At 42.8% G+C, this 21245-nt stretch overlaps 2 protein-coding genes across 6 annotated transcripts in view; both read right to left on the bottom strand.

Moving 5' to 3' along the window:
- ttc19 (tetratricopeptide repeat domain 19) overlaps positions 1-4548 on the bottom strand; it is a 34429-nt gene extending 29881 nt beyond the window's left edge. For 2 of the 3 annotated variants that reach the window (XM_084327896.1, XM_084327897.1), the window contains exons 1-2: positions 4271-4548; positions 1971-2065 (exon numbers count right to left, since the gene is read on the bottom strand). In XM_084327896.1, coding sequence (XP_084184022.1) covers positions 1971-2065; positions 4271-4547 — 372 coding nt within the window. In that variant the 5' untranslated portion in view covers position 4548. The remainder of the gene's footprint in view (positions 1-1970; positions 2066-4270) is intronic. The other variant, XM_084327898.1, reaches the window with a different exon arrangement.
- Positions 4549-12888: 8340 nt separating this feature from the next.
- LOC311239549 (uncharacterized protein) lies at positions 12889-21243 on the bottom strand. Of its 3 annotated transcripts, none has more exons than XM_084327892.1 (4): positions 21098-21243; positions 20877-20925; positions 16060-16204; positions 12889-15919 (listed from the first exon to the last, which is right to left on the bottom strand). In XM_084327892.1, the coding sequence occupies exons 3-4, from the start codon at positions 16166-16168 to the stop codon at positions 14562-14564; spliced, it is 1467 nt and encodes a 488-aa protein (XP_084184018.1). In that variant the 5' UTR covers positions 16169-16204; positions 20877-20925; positions 21098-21243; the 3' UTR covers positions 12889-14561. The 3 variants fall into 3 exon arrangements, with proteins under 3 accessions (XP_084184018.1, XP_084184016.1, XP_084184017.1); XM_084327890.1 differs by having other exon boundaries at positions 20896-20925; XM_084327891.1 differs by having other exon boundaries at positions 12889-15916; positions 20896-20925.
- Positions 21244-21245: the final 2 nt, after the last annotated feature.

Raw genomic sequence — 21245 nt, 5'->3', positions numbered from 1 at the left:
CAGTACCAGGTACCAAAAGCGAGTAGTCGAATCGAGTAGGTACCATGCAGTGGGAAAGCGGCATAAGACATGTGCATAGAGTCATACCTTCTGCTTATTATGACCCCCTTAGTGGCCCAGACTGTACTAAGACATGTCTATAAAGTCATACCTTGAGACAGTAGATTCACTTTTAAAATAATCTTAAATTGTATTGTACACTGTAAAGTATTTTGTTTTTGTTTTTTTGTTTTCTGTTTCTGTGCTTGCATGTAATTTTAGCCATCTTAGTTGTTAGTTTCATTATGCATTGTGTGTTGAGTACTGACTTTTAATCATTTTGTTTTGCAATAATAATTGTTTTTGTATGTTCTTTTTTTTGTGGACCCCAGGAAGACTAGCTGGTTGCTATCGCACCAGCTAATGGGGATCCGTAATAAAAAAATCAAATCAAGGCTTCTGCTTATGACCCCCTTAGTGGCCCAGACTGTACTAAGACATGTCCATAGTCATACCTTCTGCTTATGACCCCCTTTGTGTGATAGTAAAGGGTTAACCTTCTGTCGTGTGGCAGTGAAAGGGTTAACCGGCTGTTGTGTGGCAGTAAAAGGGTTAACCTTCTGTGTGTCGCCGCAGTGAAAGGGTTAACCGTTTTGGTAGTGCGGCAGTGAAAGGGTTAAGTGGCCCAGACTGTGCCCATAGCCTTAATAATAATTAAGCCTCTCCCTTGTTGCATACATACCACAACCGTTTTAGTGGAGTTTTACTCATACTTTGTTTGTCCTATGCCAATTGTGTGCACACCTCCGTTATGTTGCAGAGAGACCTGTGCTGTGGCAGCATAACCTGCAGCATAACCTGCCTCAGTGAGGTTTGCTCCGTTTGCAGGAAAGCAACAGATGCGATTGGAGAATCGAGTAAAGAGGGTGGTGCTTGAGATGGTGGTACATTCTAGTCTATGGTTGAAACAAAGTATTACTACCGGTATTCTCCTTTGATATGATGAATGTTATGGGTGGGATAAAGAGTCCTTACATAATCAGAGCAGGCCATCTGTACTGCAATTGTGTGCAAGTTGATAGTGGATACAAACCAAGGCTTGTGCAAGAGGCTAAAAGCTCCAAGCCGCAATGCATAGTATTCGCCTTTCCGACCAATTTTGGCACAATGCCATGTATACAGCTCATTAGCCATGGTTGTATATCACCTGTTATGTTATCCTGAATTTCCCCAAGGGGATCAATACAGGAATATCTTATTTTATGTGACTACAATCAATCACCTGTTTGCCTGCCAAGATGTCTACAGTAATGAATCTTGATGTAATGGAATGGAATACTATGGACAACCTTGTGATTAGTAAACAGCTATTGACTACCAGGGCTTAACTCAGTAGCACTAGGGGTGGGGGGAAAAATCGATACGTAGTAGTATCGCGATACTTTGCGTGGCGATACTGTATCGATACAGGGACGCCAAGTATCGATATTTAATTATTCATAAAAAAAATAAAAAATAAGGAAGTTGCATTGTTCATTTCAATACCTGTAATAGTACAGTAGTCCACACACACACGTGCATTCAGTTAAGTTGGAATATGACTGTAATACAAACAGTTCAGTTTGTCAGGTACATGCAACACAGATTACAGTGTTTACATCGGTCTGCTTGAGAAAATACCATGTTCTGCAATAAAAATGATTGAAGTGAGATGAACAGACTGAACTTTATTTTATTAGATAAAACATGTTGACAAAGTTTTACTTTGCAGTTGAAAAAAGGTAATAAATTAAATTTGATTAAAAAAATAATAATAATAATAATAATCCGCAATACTCAGCGTATCGCGATATATTTAGTATCGCGATACTATCGTATCGTGGCGCAAGTATCGCGATAGTATCGTATCGTGAGGTCTCTGGCGATTCCCACCCCTAAGTAGCACTAACATTTCTTTTTGTGGCATTCGTGTATTTCCCTTGCAACCTCACCTTGGCTTTCTTTAGGAATAAGATAATCTCATCCTCCATCTTTTGGGCTTCTGTTCTGGTGTCCTCCTCCTCAGCACTGCTGAAGAAGGAGAACGCTGCGGGGAGCAAGTACAATCTTAGCACGAGCTGGCTGTAGTGTGTACACTACCAAAATGGCCATATATTTTGTGTTGATAGGGGGCGCCTTAATATTAATCAGTACTACTAGTAGTAATAGTGTTTTTTCTCTCTAGTATTCGTTGCCCTCTGGCGGCTCAATAAGGATCCTGCAACTTGTTCCTGTTCGCGGACGACTCAGCCCTGCTGGTCTCTGACAAGAACAAGTTACAGGTTGAAAAAACCCTCAGCTCAGAACTCTGCAAAATCTGCACCTGGCTCGCTGATAATGATAACAAACTAAACTATCATTACACCTGGGTAAAACAGAGTCCATTCTCTTCGTTTCAAATAACAAACTCAGCAAGACCGACGGCTTCTCAGTTACAGTGGGTGACAATATTGTCACAAGGAAAGATGAAATTACATACTTAGGTTCCATCCTAGAGGCAAATCTTTCCTGTGACAAAATAGCATCCAATGTAATAAAAAAAAAGTCAACCAACGAACTAGATTCCTGTACCGGATCTCCTCTCTGGTAAACAAGAATACCCTGAAGACTCTGGCAGGAGCACTCATTCAAGGGTACTACGACTATGCTTGCACCTCATGGTACCAAAGCACCTCAAAGGCGCTAAAAACAAAATTACAAACATCACAAAACAAACTGGTCAGACTACTGCTTGACCTTACTCCTAGAACCCACCTCACCCCTGCCCACTTTGACAACCTAGGATGGCTTAGAGAGTAGACGACAGAGTACAGCAACTTGCAATGGGCCTGGTCTACAAGATACACTACACCACTAAGATACCCATGTACATGTCAAAATACTTCCCAAATGTCAGTGAATACCACGACCACAACACCAGAGGGAGCTCCACAAATCATGTTAAACCCAGATTCAATTAAAACAAGGGACTAAACACGTTTAGCAATTATGCCACATCCACATCAATGTGGAACGCCCTACCCACAGGCCACAGCTGTAAAGGAGTGTGAATCACTACCCACTTTCAAAAACACTCTCAAAGAGCACCTACGAGAGACTGCAATTCGAAACTGGCCCCTGTAAATGTCCTAACGCAACCCCCTCCAATGTACAATAAATGTCCTATTAAACCCAATAATACACGAGACCCTCTTCTTGGGACCAAGTAAGGTTTAGTCGATAATCCAATGTACAGTTACCCCCCCCCCCCCCCCCCCCCCACCTACAATGTACAGTTTCCCCCCTACCCCACCTACCCAACCTCCTCCAATGTAGTTTCTTCGTCAACTCTCTTTTTTAGACTCTTCTTGTATCACAAACAGTACTGTATTTGTAAATCTGGTATGTCATAAATGTCTAGATGTAGCAGTACTGTCTATCTGTATGTCATATGTTATGATGAATTGAAAATGGGGGACCCTGATGTAAACTGGGGGGACCCTGATGACCCTGATGTAATGAATGAATGAATGAAAACTTTATTTAACAGATTGCAGAATGGGTACAATACAGTACGGCTCAATACATACAATTGTTAAGGGGATGCAGACCTGAGAAAGACGTTTGTCTTGTTTCCATCAGGGTCCCCCATTTTCAATTCATATAGACATTTATGACATACATAACATACATGACATTTATGGCATAGGGACATATAGGTATTTAGTACTGATACATTTGTGACATAGGCGGTATTCAAATATACAGTACTGTTACCCCTAGATCCTGACAGAGTATATACATATGATGGGGAGGGGACTGTACATTAGGAGGGGGTGGGTGGGTGGGAGGGGAATATACATACGGCGGGGAGGGAATATATACATGCGGTGGGGAGGAGACTGTCTATTAGGAGGTGGTGGGGGTTTTGGGCATTTACGGTGGCCAGTTTCGAATTGCAGCCTCCCGTAGGTGCTCTTTAAGGGCGGTTTTGAATGTGGGCAGGGATTCACATTCCTAAACTGTATTGTACCCATTGTATTGTACCCATTCTGCAATCTGTTAATACAATTTTCAATCAATCAATCAATCAATCCTTGTGATCAGTAGAATTACTTTTAGATGTTTTAGATTTTCAAATGTCATGTGGAAGATGCAGCCTGCAGCAGTAGTTCCCATGGTTATGAAACACATTATTACTGGTATTAATCGTATGAAACGTTATAGCGTAGCGTTCCCGATACAATCATTCTGTAATAATACCGTGACTTACCAATTGCGCCCCACACTGCACTGGTCCAATTACTTTCTTGGCTTTGAGTATGTTCATGGTTTCCACTGCTGTGGGCATATTCTGATGCTGGTGACCTTCTGTATGCAGAGATGTGCATAGCCATCGCTTCCAAATTCTCCGGATTTTGACATTGCAATGACCGTATTCTTTCACGACATATGCCACCAACAGACAAACCCCGTGTGCTTTCCGAGATTGTACGTCTAATTTGATGTCTTTGAGCGAGAATAACACGAGTGAGACAGGGCAGCGCCATTTGTAAATGTTATTTTGTTACGGATCCCGACTCCCGGTCACGTGGTGTGATTTGGAGATTTGACGTCACACTCCTACGCAGAGTTGTCTCTACGTGGAACGTCCATAAACGTCGTCTCTGCGTAGGAGTGTGAGCTGGCTCTACGTTCTACCCCTGTACACAGTGGTGCAGTGGCAAATTGACAGTAGGTCAAACGCTCCACGCGCGTGCGCGTGCGCGCGTGCGCGCGTGCGCGCGTGCGCGCGCATGCACAGTTTTTTTTGGCTGCTCTCGTCCTGCAGCTGGATACTATTGCCTCACAGCACGGCCGTCAGCGCGCGGCCCAGAGAGCGCCGCTGGCTCTGCGGCTCTGCAGCTGCATGCTTCTCCGGGAGTCCGGTTGGATAATGCCATGTAAAAAGCGATTGCGCGTACTTCAGCCTCAGTGAGTGAGGTATCACCGAGTGATACCGAGTGATACCAGCACTGCAACACTGCCTGTACAGTACATCACTGTTTAGTGTTTACTGTTATGGTCACAGCCAGCCTGCTAGTGAAATAACTATAGTCTAGATTGAACTATATTAAATCTAACTCTCTGCATAGGAGAATGGTCTGACATCCTAAACAAATTATGTTTGTTCACATAACCTTCAGTAGACAGTGATCTCTGTATTTTGGTCCTTATGCCTAAATGGATTTTATTTGTGGATTTTTCATAGAAATATAAAAAGGTAAACATTATTCTATATGAATCCCTCATGCTATGTCCCCTTTGGGCCTATGTACATATATAGGAGTTTGTACTCTGTATCTCACCACCAAACCATCTGCTCAGCTCCCCCCTCAGTCCCTTGTCTCCTGCCTACATGAAATAAAACTCTGGATGTCATCAAACCTTCACAAACTCAAGACCAAAAAGACGGAGCTCATGGTTGTGGCTCCCGAGGCGCTGCTCGGGGGGTCCTCCGGAAGGTTGGAGATCTATTTCTGGACATGGGTGGGTGCTCCATCTCCCCGTCCCCTGACTTCCGCATCCTGGGTGTATTACTGGACTCTACACTCTCCTTTCAGCCCCACATGACATCAAGTCTGTCACAGAAAAACACATATCTCAGGCCTTCATCACCAGGCTCCCACCCTGACTACTGTAGGTCCTGTATGGGGTACCCAGCAACACCCTGGACAGGCTCCAGTGTGTGCAGAACTCAGCTGCCAGGCTTCTCACCCGCACCAAGGCCTGGCAGTACATCATGCCCACCCTCATCCACCTCCACTGGCTCCCGGTCAAGTCCCATATCTCATATAAGATCCTCGTCCTTACCTACAAATCCGGGTCCCTCCGTGCCCTTGCCCCCCAGTACCCATCTGACCTCCTCCACCCCTACACTTCCTCCCGGAGTCTGCTATCCTCAGACACAGATCTGCTCTCCACCCCCCCCCCCCCCCCCCCCCCCACACAAATCTCTCCCGGCTGAGATCGGGTCTGTTACATCCTTGGACTCCTTTAAGAGTCCCTGAAAACCCACCTGTTCACAAAGGCCTATGGCCTCTAGTCATCTCCCTTACTTTGCTTTGTGTTTTTTTATGTTGCTTTGTAAAGCCTCCTTGGGTTTCATGAAAGGCGCTATCTACTGTAAATCCAAGCTATTATTATTTTATATTATTTTGTGTTTACCCTTTCCTTCGCATTCATTGCTGTTTGGTGCTGTTGGCCCCTTGGAGACAATACAGGTCTTATTTTATGTTCCCTCATTACCTTGGAGACAATACAGGTCTTATTTTATGTTCCCTCATTACCTTGGAGACAATACAGGTCTTATTTTATGTTCCCTCATTACCTTGGGGACAATACAGGTCTTATTTTATGTTCCCTCATTACCTTGGGGACAATAGGTCTTATTTTATGTTCCCTCATTACCTTGGGGACAATACAGGTCTTATTTTATGTTCCCTCATTACCTTGGAGACAATACAGGTCTTATTTTATGTTCCCTCATTACCTTGGGGACAATAGGTCTTATTTTATGTTCCCTCATTACCTTGGGGACAATAGGTCTTATTTTATGTTCCCTCATTACCTTGGGGACAATAGGTCTTATTTTATGTTCCCTCATTACCTTGGGGACAATAGGTCTTATTTTATGTTCCCTCATCGCCTTTTATCCCACTTTTAGGCATTTTTCTATGCAGAAAGTTGGACGATGTTCCACAGCATTTAGCAGGACAGCATGTTTAGAGACAGCTCTGCGTAGGAGTGTGCCTTGACTGTATGTCAGTTTATGGTAGGCAGGGACTACAGATGAAAACGAGCTCATTAGTTAATTCTGGCACTTACATTGATGTGGAAACTGAAGATGTTGATTAATGTGCTCCGTCTCTGGGTAAAATATATAAATAAAAAAAATATGTCAGGCTGAGGAACAGAGGTGATCCCAGGTCAGCTGCTAACTCGTGTCTATTTGCCAGTCTATGAGCCTAGTGCCTGTATGACACACATGCTCCGCGCCGGTAACATGGCAGCGGGTGATACACATACGTCTGTCTCAAGACTTAGTCCTGCATGCATCAACAAATGCGCATGTTGGTGTGAATTTATGTGTGCCATTATTACTACCAACTGTAATAATTGTGGAATATTACTATAATGAGCTGTATGTGTATGAACCAAGCATCACACTGTAATGTACCTGTACTTTATACGTGACAATAAACTACTACTACATGTACCAGTACGTTGTGTGTGTAGGAATCACCAGAGGCCCCACAATACAATATTATCACAATACTAGTCACGATTTATCGCTGTATTGATTTTTGTCCCTTCCCTAGTGTGTTATTTTCCACATATCCACAAATCCCTATTGCTATTTTTTTTTAATCTACATCAGGGGTGGGCAACCTTTAAGGGGTATCATAGGCTGGCTAATTAGAGTAATGCAAATATAGAATAGGTCCATATATTAACATTAAAGGTATAATTTGTAATGCTGTCAAACAGTGACCTCTAGACAAATGTGACCCGCTTGGTACTGCACCGTTTACTTTTGTGTTTTGATCTGATGTGTATGTTTAGTAACTTATTATACTGTGAGTTTCTCCAGACCGCTCTTGGCAGAGCCTGAGGTGTGGCCAGCAATAGCAACCCCTCCCCTATACGCACTGAAATCCAGCAAACACATCTGACAAACAAAAACTGTAAACAAAGCACACTACCATGTTACCTAGAGGTTGCTATTTGACGATATTAGATTCTACCTTTAATATTTTTTTTTGATCCACCCCCATCACTTCCTGATTCTACTGCGCAGGAGCACCAACCGACCTGTAGGAGTCGCTGTCCACAACGCCCGATCCCCACCCATCAGTTTCCCACCCCCTAATACGGCCAATGTGTATTAGTACGGACGACCAGCTAAACTGAAAGCAATGTGGAGCGCTGGGCTCGAACAGGCAAACCCAGCGTCTCCAGTATTCGTGGTGAGCGCCTTGCCCACTGCACCACGTAGCCGGCCTTCTACCTTTAATATTAAAGTATAAACTCTGACTATCTGGGGAGAAATGCATATGCGTGCGCATAAGACAATAAAATACCTATAAATTATGATTGCTCCAGTTTCCTTATTAGACCCCTGTGCATTAGCCCCATAATTTCATCGATACAATGACATCACTGGAGGATATATTAAAATCCAAGCTCTTAATAACTGTGAAACTATATGAATGTGTGCAAACCCGTTTGCAGTGTGGGGATATGAGTGAGAATATGTGCATATGCAATCAGCATAATCTTTTTGTGAAGTGCTCCTTTAAACTGCTACACCAATATTCTAAAATAATACGTACAAATTAAATGTTCCAAATAAATAACTGACAAAAATACGAGGCTCTTTTGTGATTATATTTTAATGTTTCAACAATTGTAGTCTGGTTACAAAATATCAAGAGTTAAGATTGAGAAATGAATATAGTCTCTAAACTCACTTAAGACTCCACAGATAGCTTCAACTAATATATATATACTATATGGATATGCAGATATAATTAACTTCTTATTAACTTATGAGAGTATGTATAGTGTTTGTACAAAATAATGGAAACACTGACTAAGTCTTCCCTCTCATAACAATCCAACACCAGTATATAATGGGGAAGATATAGATTACATTTGTATTATTCAACGTCTATCTGACCGTCGTCTAACAAGTGATTTTACATTCCTAAACAGATATTGTGATATATATCATTGTCAATGAAAGTCAATCTGAATATTATATTATTGTCATCACCAAGCCCTAGTCAACAGCAGGGTTATTACTTGTTGATCAACCTGCAAAGCCGGAACTCACAACCATTTTCACCTAAAAGTTTGTTTATAAACCTAATCTCCAATAGAGATTATTTTTGTGATAATTGACATTCAAACAATTCACAAGTGCTTTTTTGTCTTTGCAGCTTGGCCAATGAGTGAAAAAGAAATGTCAGGGGATATCCACTGTTGCATTAACTTTGGCCATGCTATCATATGTTACACATTGAAATGAACAGAACTGATTAGTGAGTCTTTAAAGTGTAATGTTATGATACATTTTAGGATACGTTTGTTATATGTTAATGAGACAAACGCTGCATCACCTTTGTTGTTTTCTCAATGCAACAATGCTATTGGGAACAATAATGAAAGTACATATGACTTTGTATTGTTACAACTTTTTCATCATCCACGGACAACATGGGACACAGGCCTTGGGTCAAGGGGAGCCCAAAAGGGCCCTCTAACCTTTAAATAATCTGCTGGAATCATTTGTCAAAAATACCCATTTGTCAAAACTGTATATTGTATTTGTGAGTCACATAAAAGCTTGTTATTGTTTTTTTTTTATCGTCCAAATGTTCTTGACAGCAATTTTACTTTCCCTATAATGCAGAAATGGTTTGGTCCGTCACTGTCATGCTCAGTAAACGTCCAATACCACAGATCCACAGCTGATGAGGATAGGTGACTCATGTTATCCAATAGACATTTCCGCCCTGTCAATCACACAGAGAATAATAACCAATAATATTGCCTGATTTATTAAGACCATGCCCCTTGAAATAGAGCCACCATGATGTCGCACAGACAGCCAGTCCTGCGTTGTTGAAAATGGTTCTTAGATGTGCTTGGGGAACGTGCAATAATGACCAGATATCCAGAAAGATTACAGGGAGCGTGTTTGGTTCTACAACTTCCCAATGCCCTTCCATCAGCGAAAACGTCGGAAAAAAGTTTTGCGCAACGTGGAAAAATTTGGGTGATTTTGCGCGAGCTCCCACGCATGCGCCAGTGCGCGGATAAACGCGAGATTTCTCCCTGGGGTAGATCTCGGCAGGGGGCACAACTTCCCAATGCACTTCCATCAGCGAAAAGGTCGGGGCACAACGTGAAAAAATTTCACTGATTTTGCACAAGCTCTCACGTGCACACCCGTATTCCGTCATGGATCTCGTCATGGGACACAAGTTCCCAATGCATTGTCCCATGGGATTATGCCCCCCTGCAACGATATTAAATGAGGGGCGGATTTGCGGTGAAATTTATGTGGAGTTTGTGAGGTGTTTTGTCTTCTGCATAGATCGCCAACACTTAGCATAAACTTTTATGTTGTCATCTGCTCCATCCGAAATCCAAATCATGGATGTATCCTTGTGTAAAATAGTTCAGGCCTTTCTTTAGAACTCTTAGATAAAGTAGCGGCATTTGGCAAATAACATACAGCAATGTCGTCAGGAATCCTTGAGAGAATCATCAGCAAGTATGGGTTGTTCAGTTGACATTTCGTTGTTTCAGTGGAGTGTGTGAGAAAGCTTGGGGGACCATAGCAAGGGGGGGCGGGACTTGCCGTTTGATAAAGGTCTATTGCCTGTGGCCTTTGGGAACAGTTCTGTGTGACGCACACATCCTGTGCCTCTTGACTGGTCGGTCTGCAGACTTGACCCAATGCATCCTGGGGTAGGATTTGCCACGGGAAGGCTACAACAATTACTGCTTTCAACATGGATATTATGGTCACAGAAGACATTCAGAGTTGGATTTATTAGTTTTATAAAGATCAATTCCAAAAGAACACTACTGTTCCACGCTGGATTACATAGCCTCTGAAAGGGATACAATTGTGCCCAGACCCGGTTTTTGGCATAGGCAGTATAGGCAAATGCTAAGGGCACAACCAACCCAGCGCAACAAATGGAGAGAACGTTTTTTATTTTATTTTTGTTTTAAATATAATTCTAATAGTTTTTTACTAATACTACTAGTTAATACTGTTATTTCAAAATATTAAATAACCCCACAACAACCAGCGTAACTCTATAGTAGCATAGACTAGTAAATACATAATAATAATTTCTTAGTTCAAGTCCCCTCCAGCCAGGCAAATATAGACTTTACCTGCTCTCCCCCTCTCTGGGCAACGGTAAAATGTGTCTATCTGACGCGACCCTCGCATTACATGCTATCAACTTGTCGAAAAGACCAAAGCAGTCTGGTGCTCAGGGAAGGAAAAGAAGGAAAGAAGAGGAGGAACAACATGTAAAAGGCAGAGGTACAGTAACGTTAATGTGATCAACTTAATTGTCTAGTGTAACAGAGTGTAATGTTAACTTGCTAGCTTACTTTTGGACGACAGTAAAGTTAGCAAAAAATTAGGGCTGTCAAAGTTAATGCTTTAACTTGAGATTAATTTAAATTATTTAAAGCATTCAAATAAATGTATCTAGATTAATCTATGGAGTGAAAATTCTTCAATCTTAGCGCCGCGGATATAAGAAAGAGGTCTAGCTGAGTCAATGTTGATGGTTTTGTTGAACATTTGTATTTCACAGGAGAGAAACTGTATTCAAAGAAAGCTATTAAAATAGTCTTTGAATCTAAATATACTTTCTTTGTGTTGATTTTACATTAATTCCATGATTTACTCAAGTAAATATCTGTTACAAGCTTCGGTCTTAAGTAGAAAAATGCTATTTTTAATCTAGATTCATCTAGATTAATTACAGAAAATTGTGAGATTAATTCGTTTTTTTTAATCTATTGACAGCACTACTAAAAATACATAGACTAGGCTACTGCATGCATAACAGTAGCCTACATAAAAGTAGGCTACATAACAACTAATAAAAATAAGAAAACTGTAGTACCAGTCATCATCAGAGTAATTAGCCAACATTAGCAGTCTATTCAGGTGTTACAGTCCTGTGTCATACTGTAGGCTACATTTTTATTGACATCCGTTTACCCTGTAATAAAAAGAAAATGCTATTCCTTTTCACCTCCTTTATAATTAATTGTTGTAGTAAGCCTTTGGTTTGTTGTGTTACAGTTCATAATCTCTAAAGTAAGTTTATATAGTTAGTTACATAAGTGTTTTAAAGTGCATATCATTCATATTAATGCAAAATAAACATTCCCATTATGCTATATTAGTATTACACTGCAGTTTACTGCTTTTTTGGACTCTGTAAATCTAAATCTACATTTCATCGTAATGACGATGTTTAATTAAATTACCATTAGTATGCATGCCCATCTTATGTACAGTATATCAGACATGCATCTTTTTAAGTTTTTCATCGTTATTCTTGTAAAAAAAAAATATATATATATATATACTAATAGACTGTAACACCCAATGGTCATACACTCTCCTTCTCTCTTCAGATGCACTTCTGAAATATTTGAATCCCACCCCTGCAAATGTTGGGCCACCGGCAGACACTTCCACCTCAGAAGCACTGAGCACTCCCCCTGCCCCCTCCACCTCAGAAGAGCCCAGCTCACAACACACAGCACCATTGAGCACTCCCCCTGCCCCCTCCACCTCTGCACAACCCAGCTCACAACACACAGCACCATTAGCACTCCCCATGCCACCTCCACCTCAGAAGAGCCCAGCTCACAACACACAGCACCATTGAGCACTCCCCCTGCCACCTCCACCTCAGAAGAGCCCAGCTCACAACACACAGCACCATTGAGCACTCCCCCTGCCACCTCCACCTCTGCACAACCCAGCTCACAACACACAGCACCATTGAGCACTCTCCCTGCCCCCTCTGCACAACCCAGCTCACAACACACAGCACCATTGAGCACTCTCCCTGCCCCCTCTGCACAACCCAGCTCACAACACACAGCACCATTGAGCACTCTCCCTGCCCCCTCTGCACAACCCAGCTCACAACACCATTGAGCACTCCCCCTGCCCCCTCTGCACAACCCAGCTCACAACACCATTGAGCACTCCCCCTGCCCCCTCTGCACAACCCAGCTCACAACACCATTGAGCACTCCCCATGCCCCCTCCACCTCTGCACAACCCAGCTCACAACACACAGCACCATTGAGCACTCCCCCTGCCACCTCCACCTCTGCACAACCCAGCTCACAACACACAGCACCATCGAGCACTCCCTCTGCCTCCTCCACCTCTGCACAACCCAGCTCACAATGGACTGCCACAGCACCATTGAGCACTCCATCTGCCCCCTCCACCTCAGAAGAGCCCAGTGATGCAGCATCAGGAATAAAGGCACCACCAATAGACCCTGCTGACTGGCCATCTCCAGAGAGTTAGTTCACAGAGGACCAAAAACAGCTTCACATTTCCAAAACAAAAGGACGGCAGAAGGTGTCAACATGATCATTTAAGTCTTAGTCAATGGAGACAAAATCTAAAGAAGATGGCTGATGTACCCCAAAAAGGAGGATAGCTTGCACTGCTTCTGCTGCTAAATGTTGTCTAAGAAAGTGTACAAACTGAATAGGGAAGGGTTAAAGGACTGGACAAATGCAGGCCACTTGCTTAAGATCCATGAGGATAGCCAGGAGCACAATACCCACAGGGAACTAGTTGGAGGTCTGTTTTGCGAAAGGGCTGACAATAGACAGACAAGAGATGGCACTCACTGAGGCTGAGAGAAACAGGTGGCGTGACGTTCTCTCTCGATTGGTGGCAATAATTCAGTCCTTAGCTGAAAGAAACTCCACAGACCCATTAAACAAACTAGACAATGGCAACTTTCGGAAAGGGGTGGAGCTTTCAGAAAAATGTGAAAACAAAAGTGTGAGTGGTAGTGAATAAACTGTGATGCATTGGTCAGAGCCGGCCCTGATTGCGCCAGAGCCCTCGTAGGAAACCTACAACACCATGCTAGCGAACCCCATTTAAAAGTAAGTCTAACGTTATCCTGCAGCGTTCCAGAGATATTCCATGCTTTTTCAGATGTGTGGCCTCTGCTTGTAGGCGGCAAGCAGTCGTGGTGTAGTGAGTTGTTGTAGCCCGTTTCTGGTTGAGATTGCAGTGGTGTGGTGAACTATGTGTAGTATATTCATCAGAGCTCTCCTCTTTTGCACCCAGAGAGAGCATCTTGTCCTCGGGCACAAGCTAGACACACCTGATGGGACCCACTGATTCCCCCAGTCAATCAACAACGTAGAGCCTTCATTTCCGCTCTCTATGTATCCACAATAAAACAATATGTATCCACCATTGTATTTACACAATTGGCCAAAAATACGCCGAAATACATTGCTCACGCTGTCTAGGGCTGAACGATTAATCGATTTTAAATCAAAAGCGCGATTTGAAATGGTAAATGATTCTTTAAAAAAAAATCTTTACCAGGAACTCCCATTGAGATACAAGATCTCCTTTGCAAGTTGTTGTTATTGTTGTAGGAACGGTTTGGGAGAGGGAGGTATTTTAGATTGTGTGTTGTGAAGTTTAGACTTCAGAGGGGGAGAGTAAAGTACAGAAAAAAAAGGTACCGTTGGGTACCGGTATCGATTCTCAGGTAAAAAGAAACATTTTCAGGCTCGGTGTCCCGAACAGACCCACCGCGTAGGCCAGATGCAAGCCGCATTTTACAATAAACCTCCGTGGGGCTGCTTAAAAATAATAATAATTATAATCGCAAATGTAATCGCAATCGCAATATCTGTCAGAAAAATCGCAATTAGATTTCCCAAAATCGTGCAGCCCTAACGCTGTCTCACTACACCGTGACCGTTGCTTCCCGATGATCTACAAAACGCTTCAGGTGGTGTCTCAGCACGCCTTTGGTTTTAAATGTCTTTCCGCAGCCACACGCGTAGGGCCTCTCTCCGGTGTGATTCAGCTCGTGCGTTTTGAGTATCGCGCTCGTCATGAAGAACTCCCCGCACGTGAAGCAGTAGTGGGTCTTCACCCCGGTGTGCTTGGCCCGGTCGTGGCTCAGCAGGGACCCCGACGTGGTAAAATTCATCCCGCACTGCAGACAGCCGAAAGGTTTCTCTCCTCTGTGGATCCTCTCGTGTGCCCTCCACGAATTGTGATAGGAGAACGTCTTTTCGCAGAACGAGCAGTTGTAGAACTTCTCTTTGGTGTGGCTCAGCCGGTGCATCTTCAGGTAGTGCGCAATGGTGAAGCTCTTGCCACAGTCGGCGCAGGTGAAGGGCTTCTTCCCCACGTGGAACAGGGTCATGTGAGACCTGAGGTGGGAAGACTGGGTGAATCTCCGTCCGCACGTCACGCAGACGAACGGCCTCTCGCCGGTGTGCGTCACCTGGTGCGACTTCAAATGGGGCGACTGGGTGAAGCTCTTCCCGCACTCCTGGCATTTGAAGGGTTTCAATCCGGTGTGCGTGCGATCGTGCAATTTCAGACCTTGGAGGCTGGAGAAGCGCTTCCCACATTCGGTGCAGTGATACGACTTCTCTTCCTCGTGTGTCCTCGCGTGACACCGCATCCCACCCAGTAACTTGAATCCCTTTCCGCACACGGCGCACTTGTGCGGCTTTCTGTTCGAATGCACTGCCTGGTGGAGTTTTAAACTCTGTGGGTTCGCAAAGGACTTCTTGCATTTCTTGCACGGATGGAGCTTCTGCTTTTTGTGCGTGTTCCGATGGAAATTATAGCCTTGGTAGGACACAAACTTTTTGTTGCAGACTTTGCAGTGGTAACACTTCTCGCCCTTGTGCGTAGGCAGGTGCCCCGTCAATTCCGCTTGGGTGACGAACCCGTCTCCACAGAACCAACACTTAAAAGGCTTCATGCCTGTGTGAGTCCGATTGTGTGTCTTCCAGTCTCTTTTCAGAGCGAACGTCTTGTCACAGTGGGAGCACTGATAGGGTTCTTTCCTGTCGTGTATCTGCTGGTGCACCACAAGACTGTTAAGAGTTGGGTACATCTTCCCGCATTTGCAGCAGCGGTTTGGCTTTTCTCCTCTGTGTGTAAGTTGGTGCATCTCAAAGTGAGATAATTTGTAGAACCCTTTTCCACATTCGTTGCAGTGGATCATCTTCCTGGCAACCGTTGGCTGTGATGTTGCGATGTTGCTCTTCTCTCTCCAAGAGCAGAGGCGGGGGTGATCTGCTGTGGGAACAGGGTTCTGGGGTTAGCAAACGGAGAACTATGACAATATCTCACAGAACAAACACATGACTTTAGAAACTTACAGAATAACATTTATTTTACAATGGAAAAGGTTCACTCCGATTTCATAAATGTCTTACCAAGAGATATCCAGTCCTGGTCCCCCAGCAAAGCCTTGCAGTCGGTCAAATTCACACTCATCTCTTTGAGGAATGGAGGCTGGTCTTCACGGTTCCAATCAGGTTCCATTTTGATATCAATATCTTTGAATTGTTTGGGTGTGTCCTGAAATGGAAAATATATATATATTCTTTTGATTTAGTTAAAATGTGTTTAATTCATTATCAGCTGATCCAAATGTTACTGGTAAATAATTTGCATGAAGTTTATGCCAAGCTAAATTAATTGCGTAATAGAGTAAGCTGTCACCAACTGGCATTTTGCTGTTCTGTTTATTCTTTGTTCTCTCATCATCACTCCCTACTGGCTGCATTTCGTTCAGGTTTCTTCTGAATGATATTCTTTCAGCCCTTTGTTCCCTTAACCTGTTAAGCTGTAGCCAATTGGGGGACCCTGCTGTCCTCATCATAAATCGTCACGGGAGGAAAATCCAGATTTAACACTGCCATTTGAAAGAGGAGATTTGGCCCTATCCATAGATGCCTGATATTCTATATTATGTATGCAAATTGCATTATATTTCAAATTGCATGTGTCCGGATGGCAAAATTCAGTACTGTATCTACAAAAAACCATCTCCCCTTTATTCATTGCTTATATTTTTTGTACACTCAAGAAGGTGCTGAATGAGCTCAGCGAATGAAACTCCTCCGAGCTCAATGTTAGCATGGTGTTATTCACGGTCAAAGATGAAAAGAAAAATTATAATTTATATTCTCCTTTGTTTCATTACAATTTACTCAAGCATAGTAACAACAGACACAATATTTCTGACACTGGGAATTTCCCTGAGGTCCATAGATGTTCCTAGATAGATACCAAGAACTAGGCGAGTCAATCTATGAAAAAAAAGCACTTAACCCAAAAAAAATTTATACAAAAGGTTTTTCGATGGATTCCGATAGTATTGGGCGTGCTAAATAACATACTAAAAGTCGACCAAAATCGACCCCCCCGAAAGCGCCATTTCCAAGATGGCGTCCCAGATGGCGGTGGAGATATTAAAATGGCTATATCTCAAATTGAGAATATGGTGCAAAGGATTTCTCAACTGATTCTGGTACCTCTGGGCATGTTCACTAACATACTAAAAATCTAGGAAAATACACCTTCCAGAAAGGCTTAATTTTCAAGATGGCGTCCAAAATTGCGGCAGACCAAGCTTAAAATGGCTATATATCTCAATAGAAAAAAATATATAACTATGATTTTTCACTTGATTCTGGTACCTCTAGACATGCTTGTGAACATACTAAAAATCTAGGAAAATACACCTTCCAGAAAGGCATCATTTTCAAGATGGCGTCCAAACTGGCGCCCAGGAGCTTAAAATGACTATACAAATACAAATAGCTTACTAAAAAAGGTGTTTGCACTCTCCAGCTCTCAAGCTAGCATAGTTGAAGCCTTCTTTTTGACCATTATAGTTGTTATAGTTAGGTGTTTGCACTGTACTGCACCAAACATGCTTGGTAAGGATATTGATGTGTTGAACACGACCGTCTTATTTGCTGCAGACAATGTAGATCATAATATTCTAACAATTGATGGGAAAGGGACATTTCATGGGGTGGGCATGATAGCTGCCTTGACACCAGGACAGAAGACAGACCAAAGGATTCCGAGGTTCAGAATTAATGAACTGAATCTTGTGCAGAGGTCAAAAGTTGTGATAATAGATTATCACTTTGCCAAACACTTTTGCAGAGACACCACATTTAAAGAACTTCCAAGACTCGCAGAATGTAACAAGATGGTTGATCTGCTTTGGGAGTTATCGTTCAATTTCAAACAGCCTGCACCTGGTTGGCAGGGGATGATGCACATTATTCATAAGGGAGATGAACATCCAGGGCAGTCTTCAGTGAGATACTTACCAATGATAGACATGTACTCCGGAGACAAAACATGCATTCTGTCAACACTGGAGTTCATTTGTGGTCTGGCATCCAAACACCACCTTGCCCCAGTAGTTACATCTATGTAACTACTAGTTACATTTGACCAACCCCTATATTGGAAAGCAGCAGAGATAATCCTAGATTCACCACAGTGCAGTCACCTCAAGTCCTTTGTCCTGCTCCTAGGAGGATTTTACACATTTATGAATTTGCTAGGAGCAATTGGTACACTGATGGACGGTACAGGACTTAAGGACATTCTAGGGGTAGTCTATGGGGAGAACTCAGTAGCCCATATGATGACAGGCAAATCAGTTCAGAGAGCATTCCGTGGCCATCTTCCTCCGTGGGGATCCTGTCCTTCAGGCTTGTGCCAATGCATTCACTGTACCAAACCAGACAACAGATGTGATCGATGACCTTGGGTGCCAAGCAATGGCTGTCTTTTTTGGTGGAAAGTGCACAGATTTGCTTGCAAAAATTAGATATAACATTTTCAGCAAGAAGGTTGTCTCAGCTTCATCAACGGTAACGCCTGAACGTCTACCACCAACTGAATCTGCTACCAAATTCCACTGTCGTAGAGCATACTACCAGGTCATGGTCTGGATGGGAACAGATGATGGTATAGATGCTCTAGACTGGGGCTGGAACCTGCAGGACAATAGATTTGTCCCACTCATGTCAACAATGAATGCTGCTCCAGACAGTCTCTTGAAGGTCATTCATTGTAACTGTACCACTGCCTGCAAGACACTTCGCTGCTCATGCAGAAAATATGGACTACCTTGTACTACTGTCTGTGGACCATGTCAACTTCATGAATGTGACAATCCACATAACAAGTTTCTCCCAGAGGATCCTGAAGATGATGATGAGTAGGCCTAAAGACCACAATAAGTGGGTAATTTATTTTGTGTTCAACACCAAAGCCTTAAAAATCCTTTAGAAATGTTTTCCCATTTGAGATACAGGCATTCTAAGCTCCCAGTCGTCATTTTGGACACCATTTTGAAAATTAAGCCTCTTCGGAAGGTGTATTTCCCTAAAACTTTAGTATGTTCCTAAGTATGTCTAGGGGTACTTGGGGTACCAGAATCAAATGACAAAATCATTTATATAATTTTTATATTGACATATATATAGCCATTTTAAGCTTGGCCAGCCGCAATTTTGGACGCCATCTTGAAAATGAAGCCTTTCTGGAAGGTGTATTTTCCTAGATTTTTAGTATGTTAGTGAGCATGCCCAGAGGTACCAGAATCAGTTTTTTGCACCATTTTCTTAATTTGAGATATAGCCATTTTAATCGCCCCGGCGCCATCTGGGACGCCATCTTGGAAATGACGGCTTTCGGAGGGGTCGATTTTGGTCGACTTTTAGTATGTTATTTAGCACGCCCAATACTACCAGAATCCATTGAAAAACCTTTTGTATCAATTTTTTTGGGGTTAAACCATATATTGACTCGCCTAAACATGCAAGCAGAAGTGGAGCAATCTTCCTGTACTTTTAGGCAGATTTTCTGAAAATATGGCTGCAGCTTAAGAGGTTAAGCATTAATCACATGGGGCTAGTATTACTTGGGGACCCATGGTAAAAAAAAATTACCCCCAATCACTGAGATTTCCCAATGTGCATTCACACAGGATAAGTGTTTGAGGTGTCCCGAGATTGAACATGACATGCCACTGGGGTGTGTGATTAAATATTATTCTTTCAAATTGCACCTGAAACTTATAACAACAGTAAATGCACTGCCTGATGCACAAATCTAATCACGCAGAGTACTTTGCTACTACTTTGAATGGAAATATATATATTTTCAAGAAGGAACTGTAGGCCCATCGATCTCCATGCTGTGGTAAAGCGTTTACACTGAAAATGCATTAAAAACCTTCCTGTATTTATTTTACTACTACCAAAAACAAATGACCGTGATGCCGGTGTTGTGCCGAAAGTATTACATGCTGGGTAGGCTGATAAGAGTGTATGCACGTTCACCCGAGGGGGGTCCGATTCTGGCAGGGGGTCAGAATTCGGCACAACACATGTTCACACGGGACTAATATGTAAGTCAGTGAAGGTCAATTATTTTGCGATGATGACCGAGTAAAGCTATACATTATCCCGCTTATTACATGGCTAACTTACTAACAATATACCTAATTCATTTGACAAATCGCAGTTCTGTGGCTCTGTCAGCCCAAATAAAGTGATTATTATTATCGCGGGCAGCCTCTGTTCTGGCTCCGCTGTAATCGTCACACACACTCCGCTGTCAGTGCAGCCGCGGCAGGTGTGTCTGATTTTCTGCACTGATGTGGGCTTGATTGCGAACAGCTGCGCACATCGGTCATTATTGTCCCACAGCGGTCATTATTGTGTAATAATGACCGCTGTCGGGGGGCTATTGACCAATCATAAGCAAGCATTTCGACGAATGTGAAAACGCCATGTAATAAAAAATAATAACCTCTATGTTTGCCGAAATATAGTAGGTAATTTGCGCTGGGATTTTCACTTAACAAATATTACCGACATCATGACAGATTCGCACGGCATTAAAAGCACAGGCGTCCTACGCAATTATTACCAATGTATTACTAGAGCTCACCAGTCCCGTGCAAACTATCAAATGATGCTGCTGGAGGATAATAGGAAGGGAAAGTCAAAGTAGGGCCATACATTTGTGGGTTGAGGGTACATTGTACTGAAGTATCATAGAGGTGATCCCTAATCCGCAACATACACTGGAGATGTAACATTACTTTTCATATTTGCATACTTAGGGGTGAGCTAAGTAACTGAATTTATCGGCAAATAAGTGTAGGACTTTTACTATTATGTCCAAGCGCGGTATATCTAACGGTTACTTCTGCTTGAAGGCTTTACCTCTTCTTCTTCTTCTTCCATTGGCAATACCTGTCACAAAGAAGAAGCCAAAGGTTAGTTACCTAGAAATACATGTTGTTAATAATAAACACACCGCTGACGGTAGCTCAGCTAGTAGCTACACTATTAGTTGGCACTTGGCAGGTGATGTTAGCGGTATGGGCCGACATTTATCTAACGTCGGCCATCTAAGTTAGTTTACCTCTAAATGAGGGATTGGTTCCATCACAGCAGGCAAACAATGTTTTCCCCCCCAATGATTAGTTGAATCATTCGTCGAATCGTTCTGTGCTGCTTCGGTTTTATATTGGTTTGTGCATAATATGGCTGCATATAACATCTACGGCTGC

This window comes from Notolepis coatsorum (genome assembly GCF_963971535.1).
Source record: "Notolepis coatsorum genome assembly, chromosome: 13".
Taxonomy (NCBI): Eukaryota; Metazoa; Chordata; class Actinopteri; order Aulopiformes; family Paralepididae; genus Notolepis; species Notolepis coatsorum.
This window is presented reverse-complemented; position numbering and strand designations above follow the sequence as displayed.